The 17,324-nt window shown below is 38.7% G+C and overlaps 3 protein-coding genes and 1 long non-coding RNA gene across 4 annotated transcripts; 1 reads left to right on the forward strand and 3 right to left on the reverse strand.

Moving 5' to 3' along the window:
* Positions 1-289: 289 nt before the first annotated feature.
* LOC112727880 (uncharacterized) lies at positions 290-1,915 on the reverse strand. The gene is made up of 3 exons (XR_003166027.3): positions 1,756-1,915; positions 964-1,622; positions 290-856 (listed from the first exon to the last, which is right to left on the reverse strand). It is a non-coding gene; the product is annotated as an uncharacterized lncRNA (long non-coding RNA).
* A 4,485-nt stretch (positions 1,916-6,400) lies between these two features.
* Positions 6,401-10,058, reverse strand: LOC140176812 (uncharacterized). The gene is made up of 3 exons (XM_072208364.1): positions 9,157-10,058; positions 7,762-9,041; positions 6,401-6,963 (listed from the first exon to the last, which is right to left on the reverse strand). The coding sequence occupies exons 1-3, from the start codon at positions 10,056-10,058 to the stop codon at positions 6,401-6,403; spliced, it is 2,745 nt and encodes a 914-aa protein (XP_072064465.1).
* Positions 10,059-11,575: 1,517 nt separating this feature from the next.
* On the reverse strand, positions 11,576-14,064 carry LOC112727881 (tubulin beta-2 chain). Its single transcript, XM_025777808.2, has 3 exons — positions 13,235-14,064; positions 12,562-12,831; positions 11,576-12,448 (listed from the first exon to the last, which is right to left on the reverse strand). Exons 1-3 carry the CDS (start codon positions 13,626-13,628, stop codon positions 11,769-11,771), a joined length of 1,344 nt encoding a protein of 447 aa, XP_025633593.1. The 5' UTR covers positions 13,629-14,064; the 3' UTR covers positions 11,576-11,768.
* A 1,183-nt stretch (positions 14,065-15,247) lies between these two features.
* On the forward strand, positions 15,248-16,186 carry LOC140176813 (uncharacterized). The gene has a single exon (XM_072208365.1). The coding sequence runs from the start codon at positions 15,248-15,250 to the stop codon at positions 16,184-16,186; it is 939 nt and encodes a 312-aa protein (XP_072064466.1).
* The last annotated feature ends 1,138 nt before the right edge of the window (positions 16,187-17,324 follow it).

The following is a 17,324-nucleotide window of genomic DNA, read 5'->3' on the forward strand; positions in this document are numbered from 1 at the left end:
GTTTTTTTTTTTTTTACATTAAATATATGAAAAATGAACACCCAAAAAAAAAATTTCTAAATTTACTTTTAATGTTTTTTTATCCGGTGTCCTTGTTAGTTAATTCCTTAAAATAAAACGTGTTTATTCTTATTGAAAAAAAAAAAAATTGATGTTACACCTAAATTAATAAATAATAATAGATTAGATATTTGTGAAGATGCTTCAAGATTTTAGGGTTGAAGACCAATGAGAAACCAGACCTGTACAATTATGCAATAAAGATAGAATAGTTTGACACCCAAAGCCAAAAACCAGAGAAAAACAGAATTGTATTAGAGACTCTTTCAATTACAAACTTATCAATCTATTGTAATCTCTGAGTTTCACACTAGCTCATACTATTTATAGTGTTTAGGTGACTTCTCCAAAGTCATCATTCTCTACACCCCCCTCAAACTAAGGGTTGCAGCATGTGAAATCCTTAGTTTGTAAGTTAAATTATTAAACACTGTGACAGAAAAGGGGTTGGTGAGAATATCTGCAACTTGAGAGTGAGAAGGAATATGAACTATTTTAACTAATCTTTTTGTGATTCTATCTCTAACATTTCAAAATGTTTATTGTGACTATGTAAGACAGGATTTTCAGACAGCAATCGGAGCTGTTGGACTTGTAATGTTGAGGTCTCCAAGCAATTTTTGAATCCATATAAACTCAGCCACTTCTTTTACCAAGCACCCGTATTCAGCTTTTGTTAAAGATCTGCTTAATGCCTGTTGCTTTCTGCTGCTCCAGAATATTGGATTAGGTCCTAGGAATTTGCAATAACCATTAGTAGACCTTCTATCATCTAAATGAGCAGCCCAGTTTGCATCTGCAAAAGCAAAAACTCTTAGAAAATTGGAGACTATGGATAGTCCTACCTGAAAAGACTCAAAGGATTCTCTTAACAGCTGTCCAATTATGCATAAACTGACTAACCCGGTTTGCCGCATATGCTATCTCAGAACTGTCAAAACTGTCACTTTCTTGAGCAGTAAGTTTGAAAGAAGGCAGAATTGGACAAATCCATCCAAGCCTTTTTTAAAAGGCCATGCACATATTTTGCTGGAGAAACATGAAGAGAGAAAATAGAGTGTAGTTTAGCAATAATACTTTCTATTTCACTGTTGTTACTACCTGTAATGACTATATCATTAACATGGGCTAATAAGTAAATAGTAGAGGCAGAAGTTGTTCTAACAAAAAGAGTAGAGAAACCAAGAGTATGTAGAGTAGATTGAAGTTTTAAAAACCAAGCTCTCGGGGATTGTTTGAAGCCATAAATGGCCTTGTCTAATTTACATACCATACCATTTGCACCTGAATATAAGCCAGGGGAGGAGTCATATATACTTATTAAAATCGAATTGGCGGAAGCATCGCCCTTTAGAAATCGCTAATGGTAGTGGGTCTAAAAATCTGTGTATAATCAATACCCTCAACTTGGTGGCAATCTTTTGCAATAAGTTTGGCCTTGTATTTTTTAATGGAGTTATCAGGGCCACGCTTGATTGCAAACATCCATTTGCATTCTGTGGTGGATAGACAAAATGCCAAGTTTTGTTTGCCAATAATGCAACATGTTCGTCTTTCATAGCCTACAACCATAAAGGAATTGGATACAAAAAATCAGAACAGAAGCTGAAGCATTAGATGCAGAGGGAAACATTGATGATATGGAAATAATTTTTCATGAAGATTTTAGGGTTGAAGACCAAAGAGAAACAAGACCTGCACAATTATGCAGTAAGGAGAGAATAGTTTGACACCCAAAAACTAGAGAAAAACAGAATTGTATTAGAAACCCTTTCAATCACAAATTTATCAATCTATCGTAATCTCCGAGTCTCACACTAGCTCATACTATTTATACTGCTTATATGACTTCTCCAAAGTCATCATTCTCTACAATATTAAACTACTTATTTTGGTTGGAATGGATAATATTTTACTTGCTTAAGATTCACTATTATCATAATAAAAAATTTTGAATGCTAGTAATTTTTAACAATTTTAGCCAATAAAAATATCAAATTATTTTTAATAAATATAGGTATAAACTGTGTTAATCTATGTGTAAATTTAATAAATATAAATGTATATTATATATTTTATATGTATAAATGTTTGTATGTATGAGTATAAATTATTGTTTATATAAAAATAATAATTGATCTTGCTTGCGAAATAGAGGTGACAACCGAGTTATGTCCTCAGAGGCTGAACGTCCAACTCTTGAGTCCGAGCTTTTCCTTTCTATTGTGGTGTGAAAGTACGAGCTATGAAGAGGAGGGGGAGTGTACCTGCAAAGGCACTCTGAAGCTTAAGTCAGTATATTATCTTATTCGAATAATCTTAAAAGAACACTTTACCTTGCTTTATATTGTAGGCTATTTTTCCGTTACGCTTTTGGTATTAAGGTCGTTTATGAAAAGGCGAATAACGTCTCTTTCTCATATACTGTTATATCATCGGTTATGGTGGAAGCGCTTATTTGACTGAGTTATGACTCATGATTGGACGAGCTTATAACGGATTATAACGAGTTATAGCTCATGAATGGGTGAGCTCATAACAGACCGCGCCGAGTTATAGCTCATAACTGGGCGAGTTTGTAACGGATTTCACCGAGTTATATCTCATTTATTATGACCATATCACAGCCCCCAAGCTTGGCCTGTGGAGAGTTTTTAATGAAGCAGGTTGAGCTTATTGAGGAGTTATAACTCGGTGAGACAGGTTGCTGAGTGAGCCCCCAGTTCAACTTACTTCATTAAAAATTTTTTATGTTTGAGATGTAGGGAGTCGTGTTGTTGTTTTTGGCGAGGAGAGAGAAAGAGTAGTGGATCATTAAAGTCTCTTATTTTCCCAAAGCAAATGCACCGTTTGATGTGATTGAGGAAGCAGTTACCTTTACAATGTGGTTAAGTGAATGGTTTGGGAACTGAGTTGCTTATCCCTGACCCTTGGTGTTTCTCCTTTGAAAACAGAATGAATAAAAGAGGTATGCATGGTTTTTATTTTATTTTATAATTTTTCGTCTTCTTCTTCCTTCTTTGCTTTTGCTTTTGGTTCTGGGTTTGGTTATGGGGTTTGAGAAGGAGAAGAAAAGGGAGATTGATTGGTCCTATGACTGGGTTAGTGAGGATGTGAAGGGTCGGGTGTCTTTGTTTCGGGATGATGCGGCTGTGAAGGAGGTTGATGTTGGCAGAGTCGTGAGGCCAGGGTCTGGGGTTCAGGTGGAGTTACTGCCATGCAGTAGTGAGGATATGATTTATCATAGGGGGCAGGGGTTTGAGTATTTTTATATGCATAGTTGTGTGTTGGAAGAACTGAGGGTGAGGCTGCCATTTACAGTGTTTGAATGTCAAATTTTGAAGCAACTAAACTGTGCTCCTTCACAATTGCATCCCAATGGTTGGACGTTTCTGCGTTGTTTCGAAATACTGATGGAATTTCTTGAGGAGGATCCGTCTGTAGATTTATTTTTTTTCTTTGTTTCAAGCTAAGGGAGTTTGGAAAGGGGGTTGGGTTAATCTGAACAGTACTCCTGGGTTTGGTATCTTCAAATTATATAAGTCTTCTTTCAAGGACTTTAAGGAGATGTATGTGAAAGTGAGGAATGTTGAAAAAGAGTTTCTTTTTTATATTGACGAGTTCTTGGCTGAGAGATTTCTCCTTTGGTGGTGCTCGGAACCCCAGAATATACTCGGGGCTGAAGTCATAACTCCGAGGAATGTGTGTATAATTGAGTTTTTGGTGGAACAAATTGATCAGAAAGATTTGATCTCCATGTTTGAATTGTTAAAGTGGGAGGAAAATAGGGCTGCTGTGGTAGATTATATGAGTGAGTTGTGTATATGTGTTAGTGATTTACTTGTGTATTTGAGCCTTACTGAGCTGCTGTTTTGCTTTTTGAATTTGCAGGTGGTAAGTACCCGGTGGTGTCAGCTGCTTCACTTAGGTCGCGTTTTAAAAGTAAGAACTTGGAGAAAGAGGTGTCGTCGTCCAATCGCGAAAAAGGTGGTGGAGCTGGAGAAGTTAGTCAACCTCGTCAGGGGCGGAGGAAGGTGATTGCAAAGAAGAGGAAATCGAGCGTGGTCGATGTGTCCGAGGATACTAGCGAGAAGGAACAAGGGGTTTCTTTAGAGGAGATTCAAGCTTTTGTTGTGAATCAGAAAAAGCTGCATGAAATGACCGAACATAGTGAGGGTATATCTGTATGGGGGAAGGAGTATCCCTATATGGCTGTTGCCGATGAGCATTGTCAGTCTGAAGCTGATGTATCATTGGCGAATGAGGTTGGCGAAATGGCTGTTGGTCAGTATATGCAGGTAATGTCTTGTAATTGTGTTTTGGTTGTTTTGTTTGCTGGGAGTTACTTATATATTTTATTGTTTTTTGTTGTGGTTTGTAGGTGGTTGGTTTAAGGTTAGCTAGTTTAGGTCGTAGTCAAGAGCTGAAGCATAAAAAGGTGTTGGTGGAGAAGGATGAGGTTTTGCTGTTGAAAGAGGAGTTGAGTAAGTCTAAAGGTGCTGTTGCCGAACTTCAGAATAAGTTGGCTGAAACTGAAAAATAATTGAAGGAGACCAAAGAGAACTATGCTAATGATGTTGAGGATTTGAAAAAGAAAGAAGCTAACTTGGCGAGCATGGAAGCTCGGTTGATTGAGGTAACTGCGAAGCTTAAAGAAATGGAGAAGAAAAAGGGTGATGAGATTTTAGATTCGTTTGTTGAGGGTTTTGAGAGGGCATCTTTGCAGGCGAAGTTCCTTGTGCCTGATGCTGATCTGTATGAGATAGACCCTGGGAAGATTGTCCGAGATGGTAAAATGGTTGAGGATGATGGCGTTGCCGAGGATGAGGCAGAGAATGCTTAAGATATTATTGTAATTGTTTTAGTGCTGTTTATGTTTGTTTGAGGACTTTATTGGCGAAGACTTATTGATATTTGCTAAACAATTATCTGCTATTTTGTAGGCTGTTAATAGAGTTTGTTTAACTTGTTGTTTATTTGTGGCCAATTTGGATTTTAAATGTTTGAGAGGCCTTTGCGTAATTGATGGGAATGTTCCGTTAAGAATATCCCTGTTAGAGTTTGCCTTTAATGTTCGGATTGAAATTAGGCGAGGATACTCGTCTTTTTGAAATCATAGATAAATCTGTATCTTATGATATTTATTGTAAAAGCAATCAAAGGAATGATATAGTGAGAAAGTTGTTATATAAGAAAGAGTGAAATAGACTGTATTCACATAGTAATATTGGCAATCCTTTGGATACAAAGGTTCAGGTAGGCTAGCCTCGTTAAAACCTCTCCAAGCAAAACCTTTTAGGGATAAATTCTTGGTAGTAGGAAAAAGAGTACAAGCCTGTCCCTGAGTTTTTAACTATAGAATTTCTTTAGGGAAGATACATTCCAAGTGTTGGGTAGGATTGTACCATTTAGGGTTTCTAGCTTATATGCTCCGTTGCCGAGGACTTGTGTAACTCGATACGGCCCTTTCCAATTTGCGGCGAGCTTGCCATGCGATGGTGGACGTCGCGCGAGCTCTGTCTTTCGAACGACCAAGTCTCCTTTATCGAATGTTCGGCTTCTGACCGATTTATTGTAGCGCCGAGATATTGTTTGCTGGGCGGCGCGTTGTCTGAGTGTGGCTATATCTCGGATCTCTTCAATGATGTCTAACTCGGCTCGCTGAGCTTGATCATGGTCATCGAATTGTGTCCTAATTGAGCTTTGGGAGATTTCTAGTGGTATCATTGCTTCAGATCCATAGACAAGTCGGAACAGTGTGGATGGTTGGGGCGTGCTTCTGGCAATTTATACAGGTCCTAACCTTGTTTTGACTGTCTTGTTTTAGTGATGGCCAGAAGAAGCCGGCACGGAGGATTTTTGAGGCTAGGCTCCGAGCTCCTGTGTGTGTTCCGCAGATCCCCTCATGTGCCTCCGATAGTGCTATTTCGGCTTCGGAGCTGCTAAGGCATTTGAGTAAAGGGCGAGTATATCCTCGTCTGTATAAGGCTCCATTCAGTAATGTGAAAAAGGTGGCTTGTCTTCGGAACCTTTTGACATTCCCAATGTTGTCTGGAATGTTGGATGTTTGTAGATAATTTATGAAATCTGTCCGCCAATCACTTTCCTGAGTAACACTTAGCACTTTTGTCAGGTCAACACTGGGAGATTTTATAGTAAATTGATGTAATGTAGATATCTCGGACTGAGTACTGCCGAGCTTTGATAAAATATTGGCTCTTTGGTTTTGTTCTCTTGGTATGTGTTGTATTTCAAACTTTTTAAATTGTGAAATTAAATCTTTGACTAACAGTAAATATTTAGATAGAAGAGGGTCTCTTACTTGAAACAGGTCATTTACCTATTGCACAACCAACAAGGAGTCACAATATACCTTGATTGTGTGTATTTGAAGATCTAAACAAAGCCGAAGTCCTACGACCAGGGCTTCATACTCGGATTGATTATTGCTGGCTTTAAAAGATAGGTGTAAGGAATGCTCGAGGATGGAACCATCGTCGGCTTCGAGTCGTATTCCAGCGCCGCATCCTTCTTTGTTGGATGAGCCATCTATGTACAAGGTCCATTGTTTTGTGTGGTCATCTTCTGATGGTAGTGTAAGCTCTGCAACAAAGTCGGCTAAAAATTGCGATTTTATTGCTCCTCTGGACTGATATCTGATGTCGAACTCAGATAGCTCGATTGACCATTTTATAAGTCTCCCTGCAATGTCGGGCTTGTGTAGTACTTGTCGTAGTGGGTGATCTGTTCTGACATTGATGACATAACTTTGAAAATAAAGTCGGAGTCTTCGTGCTGAGAAGACTAATGCTAAGGCCAGCTTCTCTATTCTCGGATAATTAAGCTCGGCATGGTGGAGTATTTTGCTGACGAAGTAGACTAGTTGCTGAATTTTGCTTCTTTCTGTGACAAGAGCCGAGCTTATTGCCCAATCAGTAACCGATAGGTATAGAAATAAATCTTCCCCTTAGAGGGGCTTTTGTAGAATCGGCGGTTGCGAGAGAGTTGTTTTTAGTGTGTTAAAAGCTCTTTCGCAATCGTCGGTCCACTGAAATTTGTTTTTCTTTTTAATTGTTTGGAAAAAAGGATTAGACTTTGAAGCTAAACAAGGTACAAATCTTGATAATGCAGCAAGCCTTCCTGTGAGGCGTTGTACTTCTTTTATATTCTTAGGACTTGTCATGTCCAAAACTGCTCGGCATTTGTCCGGGTTTGCGTTGATGCCCCTGTTTGTTAATAAAAATCCCAAAAACTTACCACGTTGTACTCAAAAAGCGCATTTTTTCGGGTTCAGGCGCATGTTGTAATGGCGTATCTGGGCGAATATTTCTGTTAAGTCGTCAATATGGTTACTGCCGACTTTTGTTTTGGCGACCATATCATCAACATAAACTTTGATGTTTCTGCCGATTTGTTTGGCGAAAACTTTATCCATAAGACGTTGGTAAGTTGCTCATACATTCTTTAGTCCAAAAGGCATAACTTTATAACAGTAGTTTCCGAAGTCAGTAATAAAAGCTGTTTTACATTGATCAGAGGGATGCATAAGTATTTGGTTGCACCCTGAATAGGCATCCATGAAACTTAGGGTAGCGTAACCAGAAGCGTTATCTACCAAAGAGTCTATGGATAGTAAAGGATACGAATCCTTTGGGCATGCTTTGTTTAAATCAGTAAAATCGACGCACATGCGCCACTTACCGTTTTGTTTCCTTACCATAACCACATTGGCGAGCCAGGTGGTAAATCTGATCTCTTTGATGAATTCGGCACTTATCAGTTTTTGTGTTTCTTCCAACGACGCTTTTCGTTTTTCCTCGTCGAGTTTTCTTTTCTTTTGCTGCACAGATCTCGCAGATGAGTTTATAGCTAGTTTATGGCTGATGATTTGTGGGTCTATGCCGGGAATATCTGAAGGTTTCCATGAAAATAGGTCGGCTTGCTGTTGTAGGAAGGTGGTGATGGCGTTTAGTTCCTCTTTGCTTATTGAGTTACCTACAAAAGTGAACTTGTTTGGGTCATTGTTGAAATAGACCTTCTGTAAGTCATCGGATGAAGTTGGCCTTTCCTGAAAGTCGGTTCTTGGATCTAGGTCGGCTAATGCCGAGCTATTGTGTGTGAGATCGACATTGTTAACTTGCTGTTTTGAATAATTTTGGAACTTCATGCCGATGTTGTAACAGTGCCGAGCTTCCTTATAATCTCCATGGATTGTGACGATATGATCGTCCTGCAAAGGGAACTTAACACACAGGTGAACTGTAGAAACGATGGCGCCGAACTTGTTTAAGAAAGGGCGACCAAGGATAATATTATATGGACTAAAGCAATCTACCACTAAATATTGAATATCACAAGTTTTTGAAAGAGGATGCTCACCCAATGTGGTTTGTAACCACACTGATCCTATTATTGGGACCCGTTCGCCTGAGAAACCGACCAGATCTCCCCCTGTTGACTGGAGAATGTTGTTACTGAGCTTCATTTTTTGAAATGTTGAGTAGAATAGAACGTCGGCACTACTTCCAGGATCCAGCAGTACTTTTTTGACTAGTAGATCTCCCAACTGAAGAGTTATAACTATGGGGTCATCCAAGTTCTGTATTCTAGAGTTGTAGTCTCCTTGTGTAAATGTGAGCTGCGGTAGTTGTGTTGGATTCTCTGTTTCGTTTTGTGGTCCTTTTAACGAGCATATTGCTCGGAATGACCTTTTTCTCGCCGAGTTTGAAGAACCTCCACTTGCGTATCCTCCTGAAATATAATTAATGACTCCTCGTGGCTTTTCATAATTGTTCGCCGCTACCTTCTCTCTTCCTCGGTACTGTTGTTCTGATGAATCTTCGTTCCTGGAAAGTGTGGAACGTTTTTGGATGTGACTTCCGATGTACTTATCGAGATGACCTTGCCGAGCTAAGCGTTCTAAGAGGTCCTTTGCTATTACACAGTCATCAGTGGAGTGGCCGTGCTTCTGGTGGAAGGCACTATTTGGATTTGTCTATGTTCTTAGTGTCTTGGTAGGTGCCGGCCTTTCTTGGTGGCTTGATGAGTTTTGAATTTAAAATCTCTTTGATGATGTCCTCTCGCTTAGTGTTAAACTGCGTATAAGAGTCAAAACGAGGGGTTAGTTTAAAATCTTTCTTACTATTTGGAGTTTTATCGTCGTCTCTGTGGCTTGTTTTATCAGACTTCCGAACTTGTCTGAGCTCCTCGATATCGATTTGCCCTTTGGCTTTTTCTCGGAACTCGGCCAGGGTTTTGGGCTTGGCTACCGCAATAGTTTCTTGGAACTTTCTAGGTCGGAGGCCGCTTTTGATTGCGTGCAAATGGACTTCGGGATGGAGGTCGGGTATACTGATGGCGACTTTGGTGAAGCGAGTCATATAGTCCTTCAGACTTTTGTTCTGCCCCTGCTTGATAGTGTTCAGATAGTCAGAGTCATGCAGATATATTGTGGACCCGGCGAAGTGTTCTTCAAACAGCTTGGCCAGTTGCTGAAATCGCGAAACAGAACCTGCAGGCAAAGTACACAACCAATCAAGTGCAGGACCGTCTAAATAATTTGGAAAACAACGGCATAAAACAGTGTCGGATGCACCGTTGACGATCATTATTGATCGGAACTTTTTGAGGAATTTCTTCGGGTCTCCGAGCCCATCATAAGGTGTGAGGGTTAGTGGCAGGGTGAATCTCTTTGGCAATTCGAAGTTCATCACTTCTTCCGTGAAGGGTCCTACAAGTTCATCGGACTCTTCTTTTTCATCCTCGGGATGAATTACATCAGCTCGGATAGTCTCCGAGACATGAGAGGGCTGGAAATGATGCTCATTATCCTCTAGCTGCTGGTGATGAGTGTCGTTATGTTCTATCCGAACATGGTTCAGTTCAGCAATTTGAGCAGCCATTATTTGGTTTTCGTCAGTTATCCGTTGATTGGCTTGTTGTAGCTCGGCTACCATCCGCATGAGTTCGGATAGTGAAGGAGGTGGTACGTCAGCCATGAGTACGAGCGAAAACAATGGGACCAAAAAAGAAAATTCTATATCTTCGGCCCCACGGTGGGCGCCAATTGATCTTGCTTGCGAAATAGAGGTGACAACCGAGTTATGTCCTCAGAGGCTGAACGTCCAACTCTTGAGTCCGAGCTTTTCCTTTGTGTTGTGGTGTGAAAGTACGAGCTATGAAGAGGAGGGGAAGTGTACCTGCAAAGGCACTCCGAAACTTAAGTCAGTGTATTATCTTGTTCGAATAATCTTAAAAGAACACTTTACCTTGCTTTATATTGTAGGCTATTTTTCCATTATGCTTTTGGTATTAAGGTCGTTTATGAAAAGGTGAATAACGTCTCTTTCTCATATACTGTTATATCATCGGTTATGGTGGAAACGCTTATTTGACCGAGTTATGACTCATGATTGGACGAGCTTATAACGGATTATACCGAGTTATAGCTCATGAATGGGTGAGCTCATAACGGACCGCGCCGAGTTATAGCTCATAAGTGGACGAGTTTGTAACGGATTTCACCTGAGTTATATCTCATTTATTATGACCATATCAATAATATATAAATAATGTAGCATTATTATCATAATATGTGACAAATACCAACACCGAAACACATACAGAGCCAGTAAGATCAGATCATACTTTATTTAGTTATGTTAACAAAAACAAATGCAGGTATCATTATAAGACTTTCACAAAAAAAAATTATAAATTATAATAACAACACTAAGATTAATCCTTTTTTGTTTAATGACTATAAAAATGGAGAAATAAAAAAAATAGAAACAAAAAGCTCATCTAGGCTTTGTAGTTTATACTCAAATTATTATAATATAAAATTAAAACCATGTTACGGGTGAACCAAATATTTATACACATTTTTTGTATAATATATGGTACCTCCCATCAGCTAGCGACCATGTTGGACACTGGTCCTCCTACCCAATTAAAATTTTGAATTTTTCCGGTATATTTATTGAATTGATTTTGCTAACTTATAAAAAAAAAGAATTTTTATAATACGGTGATTATTATTATTTTAGTTATGATAGTTATACAATTTTGATAATAATAAAAAATGTTGTAAGATAGAATCTTTTTACTTTTAATTTTCAAAAAAAAAATTTAATATAATAAAAATGTTATTCTAATTTATCAAAAATGTATAAGCACCTAAATATAACGATATAGTTAACACACAATATGCATCACCAAACTGATAATGCCACAATTAAATTAAACTCCAACCCTATCAAATCTTTCAACTCTGGTCGGTCCGTAAACGTATGCTACACGCAAGCTTGTAGTTGATAATAGCGCCACAAGAGACTGGTCCTTACTCCTAAGTCCTAACAGCATTTTTTGATATTTTGTAGTGCCAATTTATTAATAATAGCATTTCAAATCTAAGGATACTAATCGCTTGTCGGTCATACAAAAACCATTCAACCGTTTTGGTGATTGAGTGAGTCCGATAAAGAAAAATAATAAGCAACATGCAACATTTGGATAGCTTCGAAAATAATAGTTGCTTAATATACTGTCTTCTCTACCAACGAGTACATAAAAATATTAAGAAAAACATTAACAAAAGCCAGAAATAGTTTGATATTAAGCAATGTAAACTAGTGCTAGCCGGAACAGTATACTATATCCCTCCGGCAACAGGATGTTGCGGTCACCGCATTCACTGATGATCAAAATCACATGTCATGTTGCTGGTAATCTTCTTCTTCCTCTTCGTACTCATCCTCATCAGCAGTGGCATCCTGGTATTGCTGATACTCCGAAACAAGGTCATTCATGTTACTCTCTGCCTCTGTGAATTCCATCTCGTCCATGCCTTCCCCTGTGTACCAATGCAAGAAAGCCTTTCTTCTGAACATAGCAGTGAACTGCTCGCTCACCCTTCGGAACATCTCCTGAATTGAGGTGGAGTTTCCAATGAATGTTGAGGCCATCTTTAATCCTGTAGGGGGAATATCACATACAGTGGACTTGACATTGTTTGGAATCCATTCGACGAAGTATGACGAGTTCTTGTTCTGAACATTGATCATTTGTTCATCAACCTCCTTTGTGCTCATCTTTCCCCGGAACATAGCGGAGGCAGTGAGGTACCTTCCGTGCCTAGGATCAGCAGCACACATCATGTTCTTGGCATCCCACATTTGCTGTGTGAGCTCCGGAACACTCAAGGCCCTGTACTGCTGAGAACCGCGAGAGGTGAGAGGAGCAAATCCTACCATGAAAAAGTGAAGCCGAGGGAAGGGGATGAGGTTGACGGCGAGCTTCCTAAGATCAGAGTTCAGCTGACCAGGGAACCTCAAACAACATGTGACACCGGACATGGTTGCCGAAATCAAATGGTTCAAATCACCAACTGCACAAGACACAATCAAATTCAAGTTAAAACCAACATTGACAATTAATACATCAAACCTAAAAGCAATTGGGAAATGCAAATTTCAAAAGGGATTCTGATGGAAAGCTTACAGCTTGGTGTGGTGAGCTTGAGGGTACGGAAGCAAATGTCATACAAGGCTTCATTATCAAGAACCATACATTCATCAGCATTTTCAACAAGCTGATGAACAGATAGAGTAGCATTGTAGGGTTCAACCACAGTGTCGGAAACCTTTGGAGATGGAAAGACTGAGAAAGTAAGCATCATCCTATCTGGGTATTCTTCCCTGATCTTTGAAATCAACAGGGTACCCATTCCAGACCCAGTTCCTCCACCCAGAGAATGGCACACTTGAAAACCTGCAAACAGAACATCCCCATTTTATTATCAGATACAAAGTTTCCATCTTTAATTTAAGAAAACAGAAATCACATCCATCACCTACAAACCCTAAACACAGTATTCAGCTTCCTTTCAAAAACATAATCATTTAAAAAGAAAATCGGAATACGAAAAGCCATCTTTAACCAAAACCCAAAATCAGAAAGCACATAACCATTACCATTTCAAAACCTAAAACCAAATCACCGAAAATGAAAATAAACAAAAAAGTAAAATAAAACCAGCCGCAGAACAAGCGAAATCTTCAACATTTCTTTACAAGTCAGAGAATTCAAAATCGGTCAACGAAACAAGCAAAAGATTCAACCTTGACTCAAAAAAATAAGAATAAGCACGCGAAAAAGAAAAAAGAACACATACCTTGTAAGCAATCACAGTTCTCAGCTTCCTTTCTCACAACATCAAGAACCGAATCGATAAGCTCGGCACCCTCCGTGTAGTGCCCTTTAGCCCAATTGTTCCCAGCACCACTCTGCCCGAACACAAAGTTATCCGGTCTAAAGATCTGACCGTACGGCCCTGACCGGACACTGTCCATGGTTCCCGGTTCAAGATCCATGAGAACCGCTCTGGGAACAAATCGGCCACAACTGGCCTCGTTATAGTACACATTGATCCTCTCGAGCTGAAGATCGGTGTCGCCGCCGTACCTTCCGGTGGGGTCGATGCCATGCTCAGCGCAGACCACTTCCCAGAACTTGGCACCAATCTGGTTGCCGCATTGACCACCTTGAATGTGAAGGATCTCACGCATTTTCGGAAGTGTATTGAAGCTGTTCGACGAAATGACACAGAGAAAGAAAGAGAAATGAGAAGAAAAAGTTAGGGTTTTTCGGTTGTGTGTGTGGGGACGAGAGAGCTTTCAGTGATTTATAGGGAAAAAGAAGTGAAAAGTTTTGTTGGGTCTTTTTTTTTTTTTTTTGTTGCAAGTTGCAACGGTTGGATTTTGGGTTAGAAGGAATTATAATTATTTAACGTTATTATTTCTTTATTTGTTTTGTTGTGAGGGAAAAATGAGGATTTTTTGAAATTTGAAATTTTGAATTGTAAATCACTGCACTTAGCTGGATTCTACTAATTTTGTGGGGCCCTCTTTTGTTTTTGCTCAGAAAAGAGGCAATCTCTTTCTCTCTCTCAAATGGGTCAAAGATAAACGGGCAAATTTTCATTGAGATTTGAAATTTTTGGTTCTACTAAAACTGAATATAGGAGGAGTAAAATGGGAAAAAAAGGAGTTCGTATTTTTCCTAGTATTCTCCCTAATTTAATTTGATAATCTTATCATTTTCAAACCATTGGAGCTTCAATCCTCTACGAAAGTTAAATGTAGAGTTGATACTTGATCTTTTTAAGTTGAGTTAAGCTTTAAAATAATTTTTGGATTGGCTCTCAGAATAAAGAATTTGACAAGATCATAATATTTAGACTATTAAATGATTTTAATAATAAAATATATTTTTTAATTTTTTTATAATTATTAAATAGTTTTTATTTAATTTTATTTATAAATTAATTTTTTATTTATTATTTAATGTTAAAATATATTTTTTATTTTATAATTATTATTTTATTATTCATCATTTATATTTATTGACAATTAGAAATAATAATAAAATATGTTAAAAAATCATTAAAATCAATTTAGATAAATTAGTATCATTTACATTTATATAACATATCTATATATTAATTACAGGATTCTATGTTATTATTACTTTAATTCTTCTAGCGCATATATATATCCATTTACATTGTGCTTTTTAATACACTAAATAATAATCAAATGCACTTTTTTCAAATTACTCTCTTGTTCTTAATATGGTACCAAGAGCATAGGTTTTTTTTTTCCAATAACAATTGGTTTCTAGCTCTTGTGTTTTGTCCCCTTCGGCAGTACTTTGTCCTTATTTTTCGACTCTTTCTTGAATCCTTGGTTCGTCACCGCCATTACCACCGCATTCGTCTCGTTGTGAAGTTTTCAACACCTCCAGAATTACTGCCGGACTCTGCCGGATGCGCCGCCACGCGCCGCTTGAAGTTCCCTGCTCGTTTGAAGTTCTCCTCCTTCCAAACACCTCCAGAGTCCCAGATCAACGGCTCAGCGTCACATCAGATGCTCCACGGATCTGCACTGCCTGCCCGACCCGCTTCGCGACCTGCATGCCACCTCCTCGCCTAGTCAACGCTGACGCGTTCTCCTCCTCCAATCACGCGGTGCCACGTGTCCTTCCTTGCTGACGTGGCGCTAATGTGGCAGATAGTGGGACTCTCTCTAAAGTTTTTGGTGAGATCTTTCCGATTTTGCCATCTGTTTTTTCGTTTTCTACCCCGAATTTGCAGTTTCTTCTCTTTTTTGCCTTTGTTTCTATTGTTATGGAGAAACTGAATATTTTTCAGCCTATTCCTATTATCCTTAATGGCTCAAACTATGCTCATTGGGTTGAAGCTATGCGAGAATTTTTTAAAGGTCGAAAATTTTGGCGATATGTGACTAGTGATATTGTCTGTCCTGTTAAGCCAACAATGACTGACAAATCCAAAGATGGGCCCTCCAAATCCAAAGATGATGTTGAGAAAGACTTTGCAGAGAAATTGGAAGATTGGAATAGTAAAAATCACCAGATTATCACTTGGTTCCGCAACACTTCTACTCCCAGCATTCATTTACAATTTGGACGTTTTGAAACTGCTATAGAGGTATGGGATTATTTGGCAAAGCGTTACACTATTTCTGATCGGTCTCATCAGTACCAACTGCTAAAGAAGCTTCATAGCCTTAAGCAAGCACGTGGCCAAGCAATTTTTGATTTTCTTGCTCAGATGAAAGTTATTTGGGATCAATTAACCTCTTGTGAGCCTGTTCTTAAATATTCCACTGATGCTAAGGTATATGAGGATTATCGGAACCAAACACGTCTTATACATTTTCTTCTGGCACTTACTGATGACTATGAGCCGGTTAGGACTTCTCTTCTTCATCAAAGTCCCTTGCCTAGTTTTGAAGATGCTCTTCCTCGCCTTAAGTATAACGAAACGTGCTTGGGATTGACTCGCTCTAAGAGTAAAACTGTGTTTGCTGCCACTAATAGAAAGGAAAAATTCTGTCGAAACTGTAACCGTCCTGGGCACTCCTTCTCCAACTGTCCCTCTATTGAATGTCGTAAATGCAAACAAAAAGGTCATATTGGCCCTAATTACCTGAAACTGTTTTGCCATTATTGTAAGCTCTCGGGTCACTTGATTACTATCTGTCTTACTAGACCACCACGTTCAGATCAGAAAAAGTATCAAACTCGTCCTAACAACTCTTAGAATGTGCCTGCTCTTACTGCTGCTACTGCTACTGAATTCACCAATTCTACCTCTCTCAACCCACTTTCTGTCTCTCCATCAAACATTGAATCTCTCCTTAAGCAACTTCTCTCTTTTTCTGGTAATACCTCTGCTGCTCTTTCCACCCCCTCCAGGTAATTCTAAATGGTTTGATTATGGTTGTTTAATCATATGTCTCCTCTGCGTTATCTTTTTTCGTCGTTGTCTACCACTACAAATGCACCTTCTTTTCAACACTGCTAATGGTTCTCCCTTGCATGCCACACATCAAGGATTTATTTCACAATCCAATATTCATCTTCCTTATACTTATTTTATTCTAAAATTAAATTTTAATCTTATCTCTATCGGTCAACTTTTTGAGCTCGGTTTTGATGTCAATTTTTTTATTTCTGGTTATCGTGTGCAGGATCGTCGGACGAGAAACATCATCGAGGCTGATTATAAGGTCGGAAGATTGTTTGAGCTCGAGAACTTTCATGTTTCCTCTACATCAAATCTCTGTGCTATTTACTCTTCACTCGTGGCATTACCGTCTTGCCCATAGCTCCTTAGAAAAATCGCGTCCTCTTATGTCTACGAGTGTTTTAGGTCAAGTTCAAAATGAGTCTTTTAATTGCATCTCTTGTCAAACTATAAAACAACATGCCTTATCTTTTTCTAATAATTCCTCTCTTGCTTGCTCTCTTTTTTTTATCTTATTCATTCTGATGTTTGGGGCCCTGCTCCCACCGCTACTGTGGGAGGGGCTCGATACTCTGTAGTCTTTATTGATGATTATTCACATTTTACTTGGGTTTATTTGATAACTAATTATCATGAGCTGCCTCAGATTTATATTAACTTTGCCACTATGATTTAAACTCAGTTTTCAAAGGTCATTAAAATCTTTGGACGCGATAATGCTATGGAATATCGTGACTCTAAACTTTTAAATTTTCTCGCTGAACAGGGTACTTTATTTGAGTTTTCTTTTCCTGGTACCTCTCAACAAAATGGCAGAGCTGAGCGTAAATACCATCATATTCTTAACTTTGTTCGTGTAATGCTTATTTCCTCTTCCTGTCTTGAGCGTACTTAGGGTGAAGCTGTTTTTATTACTGTTCATGTTATCAGT

The sequence above is a fragment of the Arachis hypogaea genome, chromosome 12 (genome assembly GCF_003086295.3).
Source record: "Arachis hypogaea cultivar Tifrunner chromosome 12, arahy.Tifrunner.gnm2.J5K5, whole genome shotgun sequence".
In the NCBI taxonomy this organism is placed as follows: domain Eukaryota; kingdom Viridiplantae; phylum Streptophyta; class Magnoliopsida; order Fabales; family Fabaceae; genus Arachis; species Arachis hypogaea.